Raw genomic sequence first — 23,780 nt, forward strand, 5'->3', positions numbered from 1 at the left:
TCTCTTTATATATCATGGTTTGTTTAAGATTTAATTATATGGAATATATTTTTATACTTATATAAGAATAGATAATTTATATCAATATAAATTATAACTTTAACGTAAATGCAAAATATTGAAATGAAAAAATCGAGTAATATATATATTTACAATTTATAAATTTATTATACATATATCTATAGTGTATTTTTTATGCATTACTAAAAATGTTAGATGCATAAAACATCTTTTATAGATATGTTGTATTGTCGAATCTCGATCGATATTTTGTGAATCTATATTTATGATTACCTATTATATGTTGTAATATGCTTAATTAATCTTAAAATCACATATTAACCTGAAGTTGTATTATAATGTAGATAAATGTTCCAAATGAACCTGATTATATAATGTAGCTTCATATATAAGATTACTATATAATTTGGTTGGAATATTGCAACTTAAATCAAAATGACAGTGACACAAATAATATGTTTCGTCAAATAAATAAACATATTGTGTTATTCATGATTCGATATAGCTTTTGGCTAACAAGTCTATATAATAAATAATAAGGATTCTTATATATAGTTAGCCAGAAATTAGCAATGCAATATAAAATATAAAGTTATAATATTTCCACATTTAATATATATGAACAGATTATATGAAAATATTATAACATATGGGAAATATTTGATGTGACCCTTTCATATTAATGGATATCCCCCCCTTTTTGGGGTGCATATTTAGACATAATTTTGTAATTAAACATACGAAGGTGCCACATATATTTAATCAACATTTTCAGACCAATATATATGATCAAATTATAAACAAATTAAATTACAATAAACCCTGAACAACACGTAACATATAAAATATTATTGTATTAGAAAAATTCAAAACAAAATATTTTTCAAACTCTATAATTTTTGTACGTTATTTCTCGTCCCTGGCAATGAATTCATTTAAATAAAAAATATACTGTTTAAATAATTATATAAATTTATTTTTTTATTTTTTTTGTATAATTATTAATTTTTTATATATTCCTTGCATATTCGTTTGCTTTTATTTTGAATCTACTTATATAACATGTTTTTAAACTTTTAAATTAATACTTATCAAATCCAAAAATGAATAAAAGATACATTAAGATTGCTTTGGCACTTTTAAATATCGCAGGATACATACAAAATGTAGCATTTGGAATCGGATCTTCTGCAAATGGTGCTAAGAACTCCAACTCCCTCCGCCAAAAAACAGTGTATGAAAAAATGAAAAAATATAAACATATAATATAAATATCCATATTCGTCAAACCCATGCCTCTATAATCACTAAATATTCAAAATTCCATTTGTAAATTCATTTCTTTCATTTTTTGCGCATTAAAAATAATCTCACTTTCACCAATAATATTATAAATGGAAGATATCAAGAATACAAAGACAAGGAATGTAAAGACATGTATGAAACTTTTGCAGCAATAGATCATGCAAAAGAGGCGTTACCACTTTTACTAAAACTTGCTGAGAATACAAACAGTTATTCGGTTAATTCTACAGAAAATGAAAACAAAACTATATATTCTAAGAAAATTGGAAATATCGATATTGGAAGGCTTCATCTTACTATTCCTCTGCCTCTAAGGTATCTAGTGCCAAACAATATTTAACATATAAAAATAACATAAAATTAAATAATCATTATATATATCCATATGTTTTTTTTCATTAGTATTATGATATAGTAAAGAATCTCTGGGATTACAATGATAAACACAAATCGAGTCTCAAATTTATTAATGGTACATAAAAAATAATCAATAAATTTAATATGTCCTTATCAATATTTACACATTTTCATTAATATTTTCTTATATTCATAATATTTCACTTATATCTTCAAAATAATCATTTTTTAGGAAATGGTGCTCGTTTATACTCCAAATATTTAATCTTGTTTGAAAAACTTAACATAGATGGAAACCATGTAAACTCTCAAAAAAGATATGCTTTAGGTGCAGGAATTAAAGTAACCACCTTTTTTCCATTATTTTTCTAAAAATTCTATTATTCATATTATTATATATCAATTTACACAATACATATATTTTTTTATTCATTAACTTTGTAGCAAACAAATGACACATTCGTAATTGTTTGTCCTACAAGAACTCTAAATTATATAGGTGAAATCAATCATGAAACTGATTTGAAAGAAATAATAAAAAATACAAAATCAATCGAAACTGGAATTGATCCTGAGGAAGCATTAACCAAATTAGCTGACAACATAGCCGAATTTGTAATTAAAAGAACCGAAGATGATAAAATTCATGTTACTTATATCAACGCTGTAAGAAACCAAAAAAAATATTAACATAATCATTTTTTCTCATTTTAACATCTATCTAAATATGAGTTCCTCTATAAATCATATATTTTATCATATTTATACACAAAATATTGACATATTTTATATATCCATTTTTTTTCGTAGATCTATGATAATGGCAATTCTACCGAGTATGCCCACAATAAAAGACAGAGAGATCATGAATATACAAAAATCCTAAAGTTATCAGAACGCATTATATCTAATGAATTCGATTATCCTCCACGTAAAGGTGTTTAAACACTTTAATATTGGAATCCATATATTGATATAATTAATTTACCTTTATATGGAATCCCTATTTAAATTACCATCACAACATTTTGATTGTTTTAAAATGATTGTTTAGTATATAATTTATCGTTCTTTTTGTATTAAAATATATTAAATATCTTTAATTTCGTGACAAAATCAAATAATTAATGCTATAATTCAATTATATTTTTTGTGTGATTGCCCTTTATATTACTTCGATCACTTTTTTTACCAATCAAAATTTATGTTTCGTAGTTTTATTGTTTTATTATTATCATAAAACTTTAAATTTGTTAATAATTAATTATATATCAATCGAAATACTCAAATTAACATATAATTTACTTTTTTCTTTATTATTTATATTTTGGTCCTTAAGGTTTGTCTTTGAAAGTCTTTACAGAACCCAAATAATCAATACAATATAAATATATTAAAATCTACAAATTCGATCATTTTTAATAATTTATTTCTTATATATATTTAAAACAATTCGTTAAACTAATAAATATTATCAAATTATTAAAAATTATACAAATAAAATGTAATGTGGTACTTAACTTTAACCCATTTATGGGTTCCACTAACACTATCTTGACCCTGACCCACTACATAAAATCATATAAAAATTATACAAAAACAATACAAAAACAATACAAAACAATACAAAAACAATACAAAAACAATACAAAACAATACAAAAACAATACAAAAACAATACAAAACAATACAAAAACAATACAAAACAATACAAAAACAATACAAAAATGCAATAATATGCATATTAATTATATATTTTATTGATTATATTATTCAATTATTCTTATAGACACAAAAATTATGATCCAAAATTATGGTCAAAATTTTCTTGTTTCCAAATAGACATATTCTTAACATATATCAATCATTATTATTGTTCCTGGAATAATCGTTAATCTTCGAATCATATATTAAGTTCCATTTTCTTCTTTGTTTTTTTTAATTTGTTTCTTATATATTGTCTTTGAAATAATTTATCAATTCCAAATAATGAATACTAATATAAAAATGGGAAAATTATTATGTATTTTTTCATATAAGGGATCACAAAAATATAAATTAAATATTATACTTTTTAATTCCTTATTATTTACCTTATAAGCAACTCCCAAGAAAACTGGTATTACAAAAAATGTCGATAAACCTGGAATTACTGTCTTTAATATCGACAAACTTGATGATGTAGATTCAGAAGTCTCCCCCAATATTTGTTTATCACCTTTTCCAGAATTTTCTACAGGACTTTTGGGGTTTAATTTTGGAATAGATGAAATTTTGCAAGATTTATTACCATATATATTTTTTAAATTATCATAATCATTTGATAATGTAGACAATATTTGACTAAATAAACTGTCTTTTATATTATTAGAATCATTATTGAGTTTTTGAAAATATTGAACAAATTTATTAGCAAATTCCAAATAGTTTTCGCATTTGAAATCATTATAATCAATTACAAAATAGGAGAAAAATAATGTATAAAATATATCATTAAATTTAGATATTTCTTTAATATCTATCAAAACTTTTATTTTATCTATAATTTTCTTATAATTCATATTATCATCACCATTTATTATATTATTATAATGGTTATTTGTTTCTATATATTTAGTATAAAAATTATTTAAATTCATGTCACAATTTTCTGGCGCTGTATTTAGTTTATAACTTAACCATAAAATAGCATATTCGGCAAGTTTATCATCGTCTAAACCATACTTCTTTAAATTTTCTAGCAAATAAATAAAACCACAACTAGCCAATTGAAAATAACAATCACAATTACCTTTTCCTGAGTTCCTCCAGGAATTACAATAATCGTGGATTGATTTGTGATTTGAATTAACTGTTAATTGACCTTTACTCTCCACACAATAGTTACTGATCGTAAAAATTTCTTTATACTACAAATATATTTTATGAATTAAACAAAAAAACGTATTAATATAAATGCTAATTAAATGAAAATTAATATAATTTATGGACGATATACCATATAAAACACATGCGAAGATAATATTTTATTTAAAAAATTGTATACCACTTTCTTAAGATCATAACTTGGCTGTGCCATAATTTGGAGATTGTGACGGATAATAATATTTATATATATTACGTAAATATTTGTTGTATCTATTTAAGCTCTTTGGATACCAATTATATTTCGTTAGACATGATATACTTATTTTATGGCAATTATCGAAATTACCTTAAATGGAGAGTTCTTAATATACTTTTTCCACATGTATATATGATACATTTATACAAAAAATGCTATTATTACTATAATCCTTAAAAATATATAAATAGTTATTTAATACGACATATTACAGTTTTATATAGTTGTTTCTAAAATTATAGTATTTTTAAATTAAGTTACATGCTCCATCTTCTATTCAAATTACATAAATTTATATTATTTTTACTTCATATACTTCAATTTAGAAATATATTTTATTGGGTTACTTTATAATATATTTTGAGCATCTTTCTACGCTTTAAAATAACAATTAGCACTGAACCCATATTTATGAGCTATTTATAAGGTTAAATAAGTCCTTGAATGAAGATTATTTTTAAAATAATACTTAGTAAATATTAAACATATAACACAAATAACTATTGATGCAAATTTTAAAGCATGATAAAAAAATATGTGTAATTAGATTGTTATATTGTGCTGTGAGAGGACAAAATAAAGTATATTTGCTCTTTTTATGTATATAATATTCGCTAAATGTTATGCATTGCTTATTTATCTTATATATTTTATTATTATACCAATCAATGTATATGACCCAAATAATTTATTAAAAATCTTAAGATAAAATAATGTTATTTTAAATTTAAAAAGTTGCAATTTACTAAGAACTGATAATATAACACGTGCTAATATAGAATAATAAAAAGATATTTAACATGTTTTGAATTTTTAACCCTTTTCGATCGATCCAGTTTTTTAAAATATAAAGCCGTATATCCCCAAATTTATCATATAAATAATGTTTTCCCTTTTATAATTAAAAAAATAAATTAATAAATGGACGGGGTCGACTGAATAGCATTCTCTATATTAATTAATTCCATTTCCTTATCAACTAAATTTACAAATGTTTTTATGTTTATTCTTTACTTCCATTTTCCCCACAATTTCTCATAATAAATATTAAAGTATTTAAATCGACGTTATTTTATAAAATCAAATCGATGCTCTGAAATCATTTGTCTATATCGATTCCGACATTTTATCGATTGCCCCATAAACCATTAACCACAAATTAACAATAAATACATAATTCACCTCATTTACCATTAAGTTATATTAATATGAAATTCAATTGTTATAATTTGTCTTATATATATATATAAAACAATTTGTTAAACTAATAAATATTGTCAAATTATTAAAAATTATACAAATAAAATGTATTGTGGTACTTAACCTTAACCCATTTATGGGTTCCACAAACACTATCTTAACCCTGACCCACTACACAAAATCATATACAAATTATACAAAAACAATACAAAAATGCAATAATATGCATATTAATTTTATATTTTATTAATTATATTATTTAATTATTCTTATAGACACAAAAATTATGATCCAAAAATATCGTCAAAAATGACTTGTTTCCAAATAGACATATTCTTAACATATATCAATCATTATTACGATTTCTGGAATTATCACTACTCTTCGAATCATATATTATGTTTCATTTTTTTCTTTATTTTTTTTAATTTTTTTTTTATATATTGTCTTTGAAATAGTTTATCAATTCCAAATAATGAATACTAATATAAAAATGGGAAAATTATTATATATTTTTTGATAAACGCATATAAGGGATCACAAAAATATAATTTAAATATTATAGTTTTTAATTCCTTATTATTTACCTTATAAGCAACTCCCAAGAAAACTGGTATTACAAAAAATGTTGATAAACCTGGAATTACTGTGTTTAATATCGATGGACTTGATGATGTACCTTCAGGAGTCTGTCCCAATGTTTGTCCAGAATCTATTCCAGAATTTCTTACAGGAATTTTTTTGGGGGTTAATTCTGGACGTGATTTAAAATCGGGGCATTTACTATTACCATAATTATTTTTTAAATTGTTATAATCATTTGATAATGTAGACAATATTTGACTAAATGGACTGTCTTTTATATTATTAGAATCATTATTGACTGTTTCAAAATATTGAGCAAATTGATTAGCTTTTTTCGAAAGGTTTGTGCAATTCACATGTTCATCATGAAATGCATTATACAAATAAAATAATATACTAAATGGATCATTAAATTTAGATATTTCTTTAATATCCATCAAATCTTTTATTTTATCTATAATTTTCATATAAGTCGTAGTATCATCATCTTTTATTATATTATTATAATACTCATTTTTTTCTATATGATTAGTATAAAAATTATTTAAATTCATATCACATTTATCTTGCACTGTATTTAGTTTATAACTTAACCATAAAATAGCGTATTCGGCAAATTTATCATATTCTAAACCATACTTCTTAAAATTTTTTAGCAAATAAATAAAACTACAGCTAGCCCATAGAAAATAATCATCACATTTGTAATTTCCTGAATTATTCTCGTAATGACAATATTCGTCGATTAATTCTACGTATTTTGTATCAACTCTAAAATGACCTTTATCCGTCACATAAAAATAGTCATTTATCGTAAAAATATCTTTATACTACAAATATATTTTATGAATTAAACAAAAAAACGTATTAATATAAATACTAATCAAATGAAAATTAATATAATTTATGAGCGATACAACATATAAAACATATATGAAGAAAATATTTTATTTAAAAAATTGTATACCACATCCTTAAGATTATCACTTGACTCTGCCATAATTTGGGGATTATGAGGGATAATAATATTTATATATATTATGTAATTATTTGTTGTATCTATTTAAGTTCTTTTCATAGCAATTACATTTCGTTATACATGCTATACTTATTTTATGGCAATTATCTAAATTACCTTAAATGGAAAGTTGCTTAATATATTTTTGCCATATGTATATATGATCCATTTATACAAAAAATGCTATTATTATTATAATCCTTAATAATATAAAAATAGTTATTTAATACGATATATTACAGTTTTATATAGTTGTTTCTTATAATATAGATTTTTCTAAAATTATAGTATTTTTAAATTAAGTTACATGCTCCATTTTCTATTCAAGTTGTATAAATTTATATTATTTTTATTTAATATAGATAAATTCATGGCCGATTTTAATATGTTCAATAACTTTACTTTTAATCCTATATACTTCAATTTAGAAATATATTTTATTGGGTTATCTTATAATATATTTTGAGCATCTTTTCTAGGGTTTAAACAGCAATTAGCACTGAACCCATACAATTGAGCTATTTATAAGCTCAAATAATTCTTTAAATACATATTATCTTTAAAATAATACATAGTAAATATTAAACACATAACAGAAATAAGTATTGATGTAAATTTTAAAGCATAATAAAAAAAATGTGTAATTAGATTGTTATATTGCGCTTTAGAGGACAAAATAAAATATATTTGATCTTTTAATGCATAAATTTAAATAAATATTCGTTAAATGCTCATAATTATTCATGCTTATCATATATATTTTATTTCTATAGTTATCAATGTATATGATCCAAGTAATTTATTAAAAACCCTAAGATAAAACATGCTATTTTAAATTTAAAAAGTTGCAATTCACTAAGAACAGATCATATAACACATGCTAATATGGAATAATAAACAGATATTTAAAATTAATTTGGTCTTTAACTTTTTTTTTATGTGTTCAGTTTTTTAAAATATAAAGCTGTGTGTCCCAAAAATTACCATTAACAATATAAGTAACATTGGTACATTTGTAATGCACTATTATATGCTGTTGATTTATTATTCAATCAATAAAACAAACATTCATTTATGTTAGAAAGTGCCATTATATTTTTATATTGATTTTTACTTAATATATATAAAAAACAATTATATGCACTATGACAAGAATTTATAGTGTCATTGTTTATATTTTTTCCAGATTTTATTATTAATTTTTTAAATAATAAGTAATTTTATAAAAAATATATTTTTTATTCATTCATTATTTTAATAATGTTTTCATTCCTATAATTATATAAATAAATTTATAACTGAAATTGAATGAACCATTATAACAACATCACATTTATACATATTATAATATATTTTTCGAATTATAATTATATAAATATTTTTTAAATTATAATTATGATTTTATCTACATATAATAATAGTAATAAACAAATTTACATATTTATCATTTTTAATACTTACATAAAGTTTTTAAATCGGTTTCATAGAATCTGAACTCCAAAATAAAAGTTATTAATTAAATTTATAATTCCAAAAAATCGGATTTTCTTTTATAGACAAAAAAATTAACAAAAAAAATAAATTAATAAATGGCATAGGATCTGCCTGTATAAGTTTGTATATATTTAATAATGGACTTTTTCCCCATAGACGGAATTTATAAATTTTTTAGTCTGTTTTTTTCGACTATATGATTTTATAATTATTTGCATCTTCTTTCTTCTATCACTTAAGTTTATAACTGTTCATGTCGTTTTATTTACACCAAACAAATTTGTAACTTTTTTCATTTTTTTTCTTTTTAATTTCTTTCTACGTTCAAATACCAAAAACTAACATAAAATTATAAAAAATGAATAATATTTTACAGTGAGGAAATATTTTAAAAATCGTACATTTCATAATTTTCTTTTATTTACCTTGTACATAATAGCTAAAGTAATGGATATTATAATAACTATAATTGGAATTCCAATTTTTTTGAATTCTTTGAATATAAATATATCACCTATTCCTATTGTTCCATTTCCTTTTATTCCACCTCCAGTATTTGGTGGTATAATCACTTGATCTTCCCCCGGTTTTTCAGATCCTTGATTGTTTTGATCAGAATCTTGGTTTTCAGACGTGTCCTGAGACGATTGAGTTGTTTTTTTTCTTCTGTAGAACTTGGTGAATTTTCTGATGAAGTTTGTTCTGAATTTTTTTTGGGAGATGATGGACCATTAGGTGTGGGTGGGGTATCCCCTGTCCCGTCTGATCCAGATTGATTATCACCTGAATCAGGAGGGTTTTCTACTTTTTTATAATCTTTACTTACATTATCAATAATGTCATTAAAAAAATCACTAAATTTTTCGAAAAATTTTTTTACATTAGATACAGATGTATTATACAAATTCTTAATAGTATCCTTGGCGTTTGTAAGTTGCTCTTTTTTTTTCTCATAAAATTTTAAACCATTATTTAATTGGTCTATGCCTTTTAATGAGTTCCTAAAAATGAATGATCCAGTATTAAAAGGTTCCCTTGGCGTACTTTGATTTTCTTTTCCTACTGGAGCACTATCTGAATTATCTTGTTCACTACCTGATACACCTTCTGGTGGTATATCTGAGATTGTTTGGTCATTTTTTAATTCTTGTTTTGATAGATATGGCTGTGATGTTTCACGTTGGTTATCTTTTAGTTGCTTTAAAGGTTGTGGCGGTTGTATTTCTTCCGAAGAAGATGGTAATCCTGGTGGGTCCGTTGGTTTTGACATTGTAATTTTTTTATCCAGGGATTTGCATTTTGAATCACTGAATTTATATGATATAAAACCTTTCTTCCCGTCCATCTCTCCTCCATCTGGTTTTGTAAATTTTTTAAGATTAGTTTCTAAATCATTGTTTGAATAATTTCTCATAATAGCATCATTTCTAAAATCATCATATATACCTTTTAATTTATTCAATAAATAAAGATATGATTGGCATTTAGGAATATTATTATAAATGGATATATATTGATTAGAACATTCGGTAGAATTCGTAATAAGGTTCGCAATTTCGTCAGGGTTTTTTTCATAATATGTAATTGTTTTACATATTTTATTAAGTAATATATAAAATTTGCTCATATACTTAAGATTAGCTTCTTTCAAATCATTTCTACTAAAAAAAATATTCCAATAATTAAATTTTACTTTATGATTCTTTAAATATGTATCGTAAGCCTGATTTAAAGTAATTTCGTTGTCTTTGTCTTCGCTTTTGTTGTGTATCTCAAATAATTTATCACTTAGCCACATCAATAAATATTCATCATATTTATTATACTCTTCATCTTTTATTGAACTTTTGAAATTCATAATTATATATGCGATCAAAGCATTAATGCCATCTTCATTTGTTTTACAAACACCATTATAGCAATAATATTTGATGGTTGAGTCTTTGTTAATTTTCGTCGTATCGGCATTTTTAGCTTTAAAATAACTATCAGCTATATTAAGATATTTACACTAAGAAATATTTATAAAAATATACATTAATTCAAAATTTATTCAAATAAAATTTAATATGATTTGAATATAATTTAAACATAATAAAATTAAGGATAAATATGTTTTATTTTAAAATAAGGTTATTTACCATTAGTTTGTGATCCATTTTAATGGAATTTTGTTTTTTAACTGTAGATTGACATCATATTATTTTTACATAAAACTTATATACTACACCAAAAAATTTATGCAATTATTTGTCTTTATATGTGAAATTGCCAGTAGTTAAACGCACTATTAGCATTTTTCTTAATAATAATAGTTTAAAATAATATACAATAATATATTTAAATAAAACTTATATTAACTTTTGTTGCAATTCAGGTAAGTATGCTTATTTTGCGATTTTTTTGAAACATTTTTATCATATGTGAAATATCGCTATTCTTAATAATATTTGGAATAGCTTCATTGTATAATTTTGTTTGACATTTCAATATCTTTAAATAAAACACATTCTCTAATTATTATACGCTATAATATGTAATAACTTTGCTTATGTGCTAACATTTCTTTATATATAAATATAATAATGAATAATTTCAAGTCACATCTTATCTAATTTGGAAAATTAAAAAAGTGTAACACACAAATTAAATTAATTGAGCTACTACAATTAAAATGAATCATGAATATAAATTAGTTTTAGGATCATAGTTAGTATATATAAAGTCCATATTATTCTTTTAATCCTTATTATTTATTTAGCATATAAATAATTAAAAAATATTTTTTAAACATTAAAGCAAATAAATATAATTTAATATATTAATTTTTAAATTGTATTCATGTTTTGGTTGGAATAATGAATTAATTGAGGATCCAATATAACACGGATTACCATTTTAAGTACACATTTACACTTATAACCTAAACATATATTATATATTATATATTATATTTTATAATATAAATTTATTTATTTAATATTTGCATTTTTAATGGAAACTTTAAAATTATTAATAAAATTAATGTTATATTGCTTGGTTCTGTTGATTCTAATATTGCCGCATTAAAGCTTGCTTAAATAATTGTTATAATATTTCATTTGATGTTTTATGCATACTATTTTAATTTTAGTATACCTTTAAGAATATATATAATGAATTTATATCCATATAGTGTATCGAATAAACATAATATATTTTTCTTATTTAGTAACATACTAATCCATTATTGTTATTGGTATACCACTGTATACTACAATGGGATAATTAATGCACTCAGGAGAATTACTTTAAACCAATTACTAATTTTCATTGTTTCATTGTTTTAAAATATAACATTTTAGAACGTATATATTATTTCGTAATAACACTATATTTTAATTGCATATTGGATAGTTTGTATAATTAATGTTAAAAACTCATATGTTAATCTGAATATATGTTGTAATATAGACGAATATTCAAAATAAGGCTAATTATAATATATTGCTACATATATAGTTTTATTATTACAGTTCAGTTGGTATAATATAATTTAAATCATAATAATAATGCCACAAATAATATGTTTCATCGAATAAAGAAACATTGTGTTATTCATAATTCAATATAGATATGGGCTAGTATCCCTTATATAATAAGGATTCTTATATATAGTTAGCCAAAAATCCCCAATAAATATAAAATGTGGAGATATATTTTTACCGCATTTAATATATACGAACGAATGCGATGAAAGTATTATAACATATGGAGAATTTGTTATGCGACCCTTTCATATTAATACCTATGTTCCTTTTTTCGTTGCATATTTGGGATTCATTTCGAGATTAAACATATATGGACGGTACGCATATTTAATAAATAGTTCCAGACAAAATATATTATCAAATTATAAAAAATTAAATTATAGTATACGACGAATCCTAATTCAAAACACAGTTCTATACCTGACCCTAACCCCTCGATGCAGCTTATAATTTTATTAAAAAATGTGTTTAATTTAAGTTTATTTAAAACAATTATAAATATTAATTAAAAATAAGTAAATTCCAAATTCATTAATATATAATATATCTCAGAATATACAACATCATGTTTATTATTTCTGGTAAATAGTATAAAATATTAATATTGGCAAAGGTATTCCAAAAAAATAATCAAATTACAATAGTAAATCGAAAAATAACCATATAGAACCAATATATTGAAAAAAATACCAATTTATTATTATATGAAACCAAAAAATGAAGTACGCTTAATAAGTAACGCTTTATTTTGTCGTATTAATTTAGCAGGTGGAAATACACCTTTTATATTGAAACAATACAATATTTTGACTTTTATAAATAATAATTAAAGACAAAGAAATATTATAACTCGGTTATAATAGAGAATTTCATCATATAGAAAATTTATTTTATGTTTTATTATAAAATAAGAAACAAACTCTTGATCTGTATCATATATATATAATACTTCTTTATATTAATAGACAAATTTACTATTTAGCATTCTTTAATTTTATACATTTTTTAATTCGATTTTAAATATAAGTTAATTAAATTTATCATTCTATGGTGTCTCGTTTTCTTTTATAGACAAAAAAAATTAATAAAAAAAATAAATTAATAAATGGTACAGGATCATCCTGCATAATCTTGTATATATTTAATAATGAAGGTTTTTTCCTATGAACGGAATTTATAGATTTTTTAGTCTGTTTTTTTCGACTAGATGATTTTATAATTATTTGTATTTGTTTTTTTCCTCCAATTGAATTTATAACCTTTTTCATGTTTGTTTTTTTCTTCAATTCCTTTCTCCGCCCAAATGACAAATACTAACATAAATTATGAAAAATATATAGTGTTTTATGAAGAAATATTTTAAAAATAGTACACATCATAATTTTCTTTTATTTACCTTGTACAGAATTGTTAAAGTAATGGGTATTAGAATAACTATAATTGAAATTACAATTTTTTTGTATTTTTTTAATACATATCCATCATCTATTCCTGTTATTCCATTTCCTTTTAATTCGGTTCCTGGATTTTCTTGTTTAGTCACTGGATTGGATACTGGCTTTTGAGCTTCTTGTTGATCGGTTTTATCAGAATTTTTATTTCCAGATGGATCCTGAGACGATTGAACTGGGTTAGTTTGCTCCTTAGGATTTTGTGAAGTTTGTGGAGCTTTTGGAGTTTGAGGTGAATCTTTTTTTGGGGGTGATGGATCATTAGGTGTGGGATTTTGTTCACTACCTGGTCCAGATTCTGAATCTCTTGATCCATCTTGACTTTTTTGATCATCTTGCCCACCTTGTTCACCACCTCCATTTAATGGATTATTATCTGTACTTCCTTTATCACCGTCTGATCCTTCTTGGCTTCCTTTATCATCACCTGTATCTCCTCCTTGATGGCTTGAAGCTCCTTGATTACCTGTACCATGATCTGATCCACCACTTGTACCTTGTTGACTGGTATTTGCACCTCCTTGGTTATCATTAGATATTTGACCACCTTGTACACTCTTTGTATCTTTTGTTCCACCATCTGAACTTCCTTGATCAATTTGTTCACCACCTGATACATCACCTGTTCCACCTTTTAAATCACCTTTTCCCTTACTGGGATCTCCTGTTTCACTAACTTTATCAGCGGATCCACTTTCTGCTCCACTTTTTTCAGTATCTGCGCCACCTGGTTCACTATTTCCTCTATCATCTCCATTTACTTGACTACCTTTCCCACCACTTGGATCGCCGGGTTCTTTGGCTCCGCCATTCTTTTTTTCGTTTTCACTATTTGGATTTCTTGCATCACCACTTGTACCCTCTGTTCCACTGCCTGAATCTCCTACTTTACTATCTTGCCCCCCACCTGATGCACTACCTGGATCTCCTGTTCCAGCATCTGTACCTGCTGATATATCGCTTCCATTTTTTTGCCCGCTTTGTTTAGTTCCCTCCATATTCCCTTTATTTTCAGAGCCCGGTCCTTGACTTGATGCTTGGGGTCCTGGTGGTTCCGCTTTTTTTGATGAGACTATTTTTTTTTTTTTTATGGGGAATTTACATTGTTCAGTACTGAAGTCATATGTTTTAAAACCTCTCACCGCCTTCATCTCTTTTCCATCTTTTGGTATAAGTTTTTTAAGTTTAGTTGCTAAATCATTGTTTGAATTATTTTTCTTAATATTAGAACTAAAATCATCATATATACCTTTTAATTTATTCAATAAATCAAGATATGATTTGCATTCCGAAATGTTCATATAAAGGGTTTTATATTGAAAACTGCAATCGGCAGGATATTTAAGAACTTTCTTATTTTTGGTACCGTTATTATAATCTGTAATCATTTTACATATTATATTAAGTAATTTATAAAATTCGCTCATATACTTAAGGTTAGCTTCTTTCAAACCCTGATTCGCATCTAAAAGAACCCAATAATCCAATATTCCTTTATGTTTCTCTAAATATTCTTTATAAGCCTGATTTAAAGTAAAAGCATCCATACGGCCTCTTTCAATATTTTTGCCTTTTTCTTTTTTGTGTATCTTAAGCAATTTATCACTTATCCACATCAATAAATATTCATCATAATCATTATACTTTTGGGCTCTTCTTATTGATTCTTTGAAATTCATAATTATATATTTGAACACAGCATTAATATGAGCTTCATTTGTTTTACAACCATTGCTACTACAATATCCTTTGATTTTTGCGTTTTTTTTAATTTCCTCCGTATCGACATTTTCATCTTTAAAATAATTATCACCTTCGAGAAGTAACTTACACTAAGAAAATATTTATAAAAATATAAATTAATTCAAAATTTATCAAATATAATTTAAACATAATAAAATTAAGGATAAATATGTTTTATTTTAAAATAAGGTTATTTACCAATTGTTTGTTCTTGCTCATTGTAATGGAATTTTGTTTTTAAACTGTAAATTGGCATCATATTGTTTTTACATAAAACTTATATACTACACCCAAAATTTTATGCAATTATTTGTCTTTATATGTGAAATTTTAAATAGTTAAACGCGCTTTAGCATTTTTCTCAATAATAATATTAATTTAAAATTAATATACAACAATATAATAAAATAAAACATATATTCACTTTTACTACAATTTAGATAAGTATCCTTATTTTGTGATTTGTTCGAAACATTTTTATCATATGCGAAATATCGCTATTCTTAATAATATTTGTAATAGCTTCATTGTATTATTTTGTGTAACATTTTAATAAGTTTAAATAAAACACATTTTCGAATTATTATACGCTTCTACATATAGAACTATGCATTTTCTTGATTTATAGTAAAAACATAACCAATTTTATATTATTATAAATATATAAAGAATTAAAAATGTGTTATTACTATAATTGTTAAAAATGTATTTGTATCTCATTATTTGAATGGCATGTATTGATATATGCTATTGTTCAACGTGAAATATTACACTTTTTTATATAATTTCTAATAAATATAAAAACAATTTGTGTTTAAATTTAATAATATTCTTTTTTCTAATTAAATAAATATAATACGTTTAATTATCTTAATTAATAATTCACTTTAGAATATGTAATAACTTTGCTTATGCATTAGCATTTCTTTATATATATAACATAATTAATGAATAGTTTTGAATGTATATAGTATCTAATTTCTAAAATTAAAAAAACATAATATACAAATATATTGATTGAGCTATTACAATTAAAATGAATCCCGAATATAAATTAGTTTGGGGGTAATAGTTATTATATATAAAATGTATATTATTCTTTTCATTCTTATTATCTATTTAATATATAAATGATTAATAAATGTATTTTAAGCAATAAAGAAAATAAATATAATTGTTTTCGTATAACTTAATTTTAAAATTCTATTAATACTTTGGTTAGAATAATTAATTAATTTGAGAATCAATATAATATGATCTACCATTTTAAGTACACATTTATACTTATAATCTAAACATATATTATGTGTTATATATTTTATAATAAAACTTTATTTATTTATATAACGAAATAGCTGTATTTTTAACGAGCATTATGGAATTATTATATTGATTGATAACTTTAATGTCATAGCACCATGATAAAATATACTTAGCAACAAAATGTAGTGTTTTATTTGATTTATTATGCATACAATTTTAATCTTATCATACCTTTAAGAGCATATTTAACTAATTTATACCCATATAGTGCATCAAATAAACATAATATATTGTTCATATTTAGTAGCATACTAATCCATTATTGTTACTATTATTGCTACTAATATACCGCTGTACACTACAACGAAATAATTAATGCACTCAAGAGAAATACTTTAAACCAATTACTAATTTTCCTTGCTTCATTGTTTTAAATTGCAACATTTTATGGCATATCTTATTTCGTAATAGCACTATATTTAAAATATAAATTTATAAGTTTGTGCATATATAATTGCCTAGTATAAATATTATTGTTCAAATAAAATTAATTATTATGTGCTTTTTCGATAAAATTAATATTTAATTATATGAATTTTTTACAATAAAAAATAATATTTCAATATTATTTGTAGAATATTTACTATCTTATATGTATAAGCATATAATAATAACCCTATTTCTATAACCTAATTTTTTTAATTATCATAAAAATTATTAGAACAAAATATATATCAAATTTTATTAATATTTTATATTTTATTTTTTAACTATTTTAAATATAATATATTTACACCTCAAAACTATAAAATTAAAAAATTAATAGTTACTAATATGTTATTATGCCGTGTAGTAAATAAATTAAATTGTATAAATAAAATTTTATTAATACTAATTAATTTTAATAAAATGTAAAGTAATAAGATAAAGCGAAAATATTATATATTGTTAAAATTTAATAAAATATTATACATATATCTATAATATAATTTTATTGTATTATTAAAAATGTTAGATGCATAAAATGCCTTTTATAGATAATGTTGCATTGTCGAATCTCGATCGATATTTAATGAATCTATATTTTATGATTACCTATTATATATTAGTATTATGTTTAAATAATATTAAACATATACCAATTAACCTGAAAGTATATTATAATGCAGATAAATGTTCCAAATGAGTTTTATTATTACAGTTTATTTGGTATAATATAATTTAAATCAAAATAATAGTGATACAAATAAAGAAACATACTGTGTTACTCATGGTTCAACATAGCTATGGGTTAACACGCCTTATATAATATATAATAAGGGTTCTTATATATAGTTAGACAAAATTAGAAATAAATTATAAAATGTGAAGTTACAATATTGCCACGTTTAATATATACAAACGAATTCGATGAAAGTATTATAACACGCGGAAAATACATTATTCGACCCCTTTCATATTAATGGCTATATCCCTTTGGGAGTGCATATTTAGACATCATTTCAAGATTAAACATACGGGAATGGTAAATATATTTTTTCAATATTTACAGACACAAAATATTATCAAACTATAAAAAATTATATTATAATATACTCCGAATCCTAACTCAAAACGCAGATACAGTGAACGAAACAATAACCCATTATGCATAACCTTGACCCATAATACTTGAGCACCTCGATATCGAGAAAATTAAAATAAAAAAATTAATTAATTTTATGTATGTATATATATATATTTCTTGATTTTACAACTTATATTTCATTATTTTATTTTTATATTTTATTTATTTGTATTTTTTTAATTTTATATATACTTTGTTTCGCTATTAAAAGCAATTTATAATTTGTGTTAATTTATAAAAAAAATATGGATATCAATATTACCACCAATAAATAATTTTTATAAAATTAGCAATTTTGATAGAAAAATGGTATTTAGTAAAATTTGTATTAAAAGCATAAAAAAAATACAGAAAACGCGATTTATCATCATATATATTTTATCATACTATTATTATGATGAAGTAAAAAATACTGTTATTATAATAATATTAGTAGCATAAAATTAGCTGCATTCCTCAAATTAAATTAAATTATTTTTATATTTAAAAATATAATAGACATCCTTTGTATTAAAAACGATGTATTCTCGATGAAATTTTGTAAAACAAATAGAAAAAAATGTCAAAACAACGATTTAATATAATTATTAATAAAGCATATATGTATTTTATATTATTTTCTTGCTTTTATATTTTTATTTATAATTATTGATTTTCTATATGTAAAAACGACAGTTTTTTTCTATTACATATAAATAAAATATTTATATGTGATTCCACATGCAATAAGACGTTTTATAAATTTTAAATTGAGTTTAATCAATTATAAAAATATAAAACTTACGTATTCATAATGTTATATATTAAAAATATCGTTTATATAATATAATCAAAATTATTTATTTTAAATATTATAATATTAATGAAATTATAAATCATAAAATTTTTGATATTCATTATTTATGAAATCTTCTTCTATTGACGCCGTTTTATGATTAAATTATTTAAATAAAAAATATATTAAAGTTATAAATCTGATAAAATAATAAAATTTGCTATTTAAATAATAATTTGTATTTTTTTAAAATAAATATTTGTTTTTTATGCTTTATTGGAGAAAATTATTTGCTTTAATTTTAATTATATTTATGGTATTTTTCGAGCTATTAATTTTTAATTAAAAAAAATACTAATATAAATTCTAATATTTTCTTTTTAAAGTTCAAAATGAATAAATTTTATATTCAAACCGCTTTATTTATTTTAAGCATTTTTGCATATGGAAATAATGAAACCATTGCATCTGATCCTGCTCCAAAAAAAGTTCCCCAAAATGTTCCCCAAAAAGTTCCCCCAAGAGTTCCCCAAAAAGTTCCCCAAAAAGTTCCCCAAAAAGTTCCCCAAAAAGTTCCCCAAAAAGTTCCCCAAAATGTTCCCCAAAAAGTTCCCCCAAGAGTTCCCCAAAAAGTTCCCCGAAAAGTTCCCAATAAATCTACAACACCCAAATCAAACCGTCATTATTTTACGTAAGAAAATGCAACAATATATGCATATTACATATTTCATTATGACCATATTAAATATCCATTTGTACAACAATGTTATAATATAAATACAATAAATTTATTTTTGTAAACATTAAAAATATGTCCATTTTTATCAATGATAGTTCAGAAGAAATATATGAAAAAAACAAGCACCTATTATGTACCAACCCAGAAGAAACTAAAGAAGCGGAAGAAGTTATGAACGAAGCTGTAAAACATTTAGAATCTCATGCTTCACGCATGAATGGTTATAAAACATATACAAATTACAATAATCCTGATGTGAATTTATATAAAAAAAAACTTAAAAACTATACAAATATTGAAAGAATTAATTATATACTTTATGATCCCGATAAGGTATCTACAAAAGAACAATATTAATTTTATAAACTCAATCAAAATTAAAAAATGATTATAATTTTATACATATATTTCTCTATGTTTCCATTAGTATAATGATACAATAAACGAGATATGGGATCCCAATCATCCCAGTCCTTTCAATAATGGCGATGTTAAAAGTATACAAAACATAAATAATTATTCAACTTAACATATTATTGTTACTATTTATTCAGCATTTCATGATTTATTGCTCCCATTGTTATATGATATTATTTATTGTTTTCCATATCTTCAAATTCATAATATTTTAATTTACATAATGCAAAATTATTATTTTTTTAAAAGTTGCTCGTGTGTACAACCCAAATTTAGTAATAATACAACAACGTTACAAAAAAAAATGTGGATCCCCTCAGAAATACTTTTATGCTTTAGCTACAAAGGTTCAAGTAAGGAAATTTTTTTTTCGTCCCCCAAAAAACCATATTCTTCATATTATTCACAATAGTTCATCCAATATATTTTTATTAATTTTGTAGATATCAGAAATTACAACTATAATTGCCTATGTATCAGCAGATATAAATGATCACAACCCTTCCAAAAAAAAATACGAAAACACAATCGTAAAAAAAGCAAATTCATTCAAAACTGACATTAATTCTGAAAAAGATATTAGAAAAGGAAAATTAAAAAAAACGTTTGTTAACCTAGCTGGATATTACATTCAAGATTACAAAGGCATGGCTAATGTCACCTATATCGGATCTGTAAGCGATATACAAATTTTAATAACATAATAACTTATTTAAACAATTGTTAAAAAAATATTGTTTTAAATAAATGTGCATATTTATAATATATATTATAATTTGCAAAAAATTTAAACATTTTATATATTTACCAATTTATGTTTTTCTTCTTAGATTGATGGACACTCTTTGATTAAACCCAATTGCTTTTGTGGATCATGTTATAAGTGCTATCATATTCGTATATAAATTTATATTTCATATTGATTTTTCAGAACTGTAATATTAGAAAATTTATTTAATAAAACGATTTATTTCCATACATAATGTTGCTTTAAATTACCATAATAAGGTTTTTTTTTGTTTTAAGAATGCTTTTTTTTGTATGTTATTTGTTTGTCTTTTAATATTAGGATGCATCTGCATGGATTCATTTTGTCGATGCTACAAATATAACTGTTATTATTTATGAAGATTTTTTATTTATGGTATTCCTTTCATTTAATGCTTACTGCTCATTTTTTTACAAACATAGACACCATCTCGAGATTAAACATATAAGAATTGTAAATATATTTGATCAGCATTTATAGACAAATAAATATTATAAAATCGTAAACAAATTAATAAATCTAAACCCTATCCCCCAATATAGCTTATAATTTTATTAATAAATACATTTAAATTAAGTTTTTTAAAATAATTATAAGTATTAACTAAAAATGAGTAAATTCCAGATCCATTAATATGTAGTATATAGATCGAAATAAGATAAATGAGTTTTTAACAAACAATAAACAAAGATAAATTAATTATACAACGTGATTGTATATTAAATTAAAAAATATATAATAACAAAACAAACAATTAAATCAAATTTCATTATTCTATAAAGTGCAAAATGTAATCTTACATGGGATAAAATATTAAATATATTATTTTTAACCATTTAATCAAGTACAATAACGATTGTTTTTTAATATTCTTTGTAATTCATGAAGCCGATCATCCTCTCCGATAATAATAAGTATGAAAGCCACAAAAATTGCAAATAAGATTGTCTGCCCCGTCATTGCTAATGATATTATCACAGAAAGTGTTGCAGTCAACAACATCATCTTTATAATTATATTTTTTTTTGATTTTTTAGACTTTGAAATTTTTTTTAATTTCTTATAACAATTACTTAATGTAATTTTTTTATATTTATCGTTAATTTTATCTTCATCAATCTTAAAAATATTTTCACTTTTTTTTATTACTCTTTTATCTTGTATCGGTTGTATTGATAATTCGCCATTCCTTTCATTATCGAGCTCTTTTTTTGCTTCATTTAATTCTTTTTGAATTTTATGAATTAATTTTTTCGTTTTCCCATCTAAATTATTTAAATTGGCTGTTGTATTACTTTCTTTATACTTCTTTACATGTGAATCTACAATATTTCGAAGATATATTATATCTTCGTCATCATCATTGTAGTCATTAAATTGATTTGCAAGACTCAAGGTTGACTCATAAAAATTATTTAAATCGAATTGGTTGTCTGTATCTCCTAATATCCTATTATTTTTAAAATTTATTATATTCCTTTCAATGTATATGCTTGTCTCATTTATATGGTATAATTCCTGCAAACAAATGAAATATTCATTAATATATATATTATTAGTTTTAATTGTGTCTTTAACATAGCATAAACTTTTTACCGATACATGAAACAATAATATAAGGTTAATGTAAAACAAATAGATACGGAAAATATAATAAAATAGTATGTAACTTACTTTTTTGGCATATTCAAAAGAGCAAGTAATAATTGAAAACAAAACATATTTTAAAATTTTGATTATCATTTTTAATTTTATTTATTAAATAAACGAAATAATGATGGTAGATCCATATTCATTAATTTTTTGTTCTAAAATATATGAATAAATGAATATATTTATAAAAAACTATGACATTTATTAATTTTCCATTTTCTATAAAATTAATTAATGTAGCTGTTGTAATAAATTTCGCTATATTTATTAAAAGTATTTATATATGTAAATATTAATTTTTCTCTAAAAATACAACATTTTTAATATTTTAATTGTAAAAAAAATATATGTATATAATAATTTTTCTATAAAAATTTTTTTTTGAAATTTGTTATACAAACTGTTTTTTAATATAATTTATAATAGATTGGTATATTTAATGATACGGTTGTAAGTTGTATATTTATAAACTTATATTTTTCTATTATTGTTTACATACGAACAAATTAATAAGTGTCAATTAAATAATAATATATTAGATACATATATTTTTTTTATATGAATAAATACAAACATATAATGAAAACATAAAAAAATCGTCGTTGTTATTTACATTTAAATGGTTTTTAATTTATTATATTCTATTTACCGCTTTTTTGCAAATTTTTTTTTCACCGACTGGTATGTAATAATTTTATTTATAAATATA

At 22.5% G+C, this 23,780-nt stretch overlaps 7 protein-coding genes across 7 annotated transcripts; 2 read left to right on the forward strand and 5 right to left on the reverse strand.

Moving 5' to 3' along the window:
* Window positions 1-1,124: 1,124 nt before the first annotated feature.
* Window positions 1,125-2,628, forward strand: PVVCY_0100010 (fam-a protein; the record flags this gene model as incomplete). The annotated part of the gene is made up of 6 exons (XM_037634098.1): window positions 1,125-1,255; window positions 1,423-1,543; window positions 1,729-1,798; window positions 1,916-2,025; window positions 2,128-2,349; window positions 2,494-2,628. 6 exons carry the CDS (start codon window positions 1,125-1,127, stop codon window positions 2,626-2,628), a joined length of 789 nt encoding a protein of 262 aa, XP_037489995.1.
* A 958-nt stretch (window positions 2,629-3,586) lies between these two features.
* PVVCY_0100020 (PIR protein CIR protein) lies at window positions 3,587-4,762 on the reverse strand (the record flags this gene model as incomplete). Its single annotated transcript, XM_037634335.1, has 3 exons — window positions 3,587-3,679; window positions 3,777-4,592; window positions 4,730-4,762. The coding sequence occupies 3 exons, from the start codon at window positions 4,760-4,762 to the stop codon at window positions 3,587-3,589; spliced, it is 942 nt and encodes a 313-aa protein (XP_037489996.1).
* Window positions 4,763-6,396: 1,634 nt separating this feature from the next.
* Window positions 6,397-7,592, reverse strand: PVVCY_0100030 (PIR protein CIR protein; the record flags this gene model as incomplete). Its single annotated transcript, XM_037634550.1, has 3 exons — window positions 6,397-6,489; window positions 6,595-7,422; window positions 7,560-7,592. The coding sequence occupies 3 exons, from the start codon at window positions 7,590-7,592 to the stop codon at window positions 6,397-6,399; spliced, it is 954 nt and encodes a 317-aa protein (XP_037489997.1).
* A 2,080-nt stretch (window positions 7,593-9,672) lies between these two features.
* PVVCY_0100040 (PIR protein CIR protein) lies at window positions 9,673-11,263 on the reverse strand (the record flags this gene model as incomplete). The annotated part of the gene is made up of 2 exons (XM_037634758.1): window positions 9,673-11,115; window positions 11,246-11,263. The coding sequence occupies 2 exons, from the start codon at window positions 11,261-11,263 to the stop codon at window positions 9,673-9,675; spliced, it is 1,461 nt and encodes a 486-aa protein (XP_037489998.1).
* A 2,411-nt stretch (window positions 11,264-13,674) lies between these two features.
* PVVCY_0100050 (CIR protein PIR protein) lies at window positions 13,675-16,047 on the reverse strand (the record flags this gene model as incomplete). Its single annotated transcript, XM_037634921.1, has 3 exons — window positions 13,675-13,947; window positions 14,031-15,917; window positions 16,027-16,047. 3 exons carry the CDS (start codon window positions 16,045-16,047, stop codon window positions 13,675-13,677), a joined length of 2,181 nt encoding a protein of 726 aa, XP_037489999.1.
* Window positions 16,048-19,885: 3,838 nt separating this feature from the next.
* On the forward strand, window positions 19,886-21,554 carry PVVCY_0100060 (fam-a protein; the record flags this gene model as incomplete). Its single annotated transcript, XM_037634952.1, has 6 exons — window positions 19,886-20,184; window positions 20,328-20,565; window positions 20,660-20,729; window positions 20,899-21,002; window positions 21,093-21,323; window positions 21,480-21,554. 6 exons carry the CDS (start codon window positions 19,886-19,888, stop codon window positions 21,552-21,554), a joined length of 1,017 nt encoding a protein of 338 aa, XP_037490000.1.
* A 704-nt stretch (window positions 21,555-22,258) lies between these two features.
* On the reverse strand, window positions 22,259-23,161 carry PVVCY_0100070 (fam-b protein; the record flags this gene model as incomplete). The annotated part of the gene is made up of 2 exons (XM_008628385.2): window positions 22,259-22,936; window positions 23,093-23,161. 2 exons carry the CDS (start codon window positions 23,159-23,161, stop codon window positions 22,259-22,261), a joined length of 747 nt encoding a protein of 248 aa, XP_008626607.2.
* Between the last annotated feature and the right edge of the window lie 619 nt (window positions 23,162-23,780).

Source organism: Plasmodium vinckei, assembly GCF_900681995.1.
Source record: "Plasmodium vinckei vinckei genome assembly, chromosome: PVVCY_01".
Lineage (NCBI taxonomy): Eukaryota > Apicomplexa > Aconoidasida > Haemosporida > Plasmodiidae > Plasmodium > Plasmodium vinckei.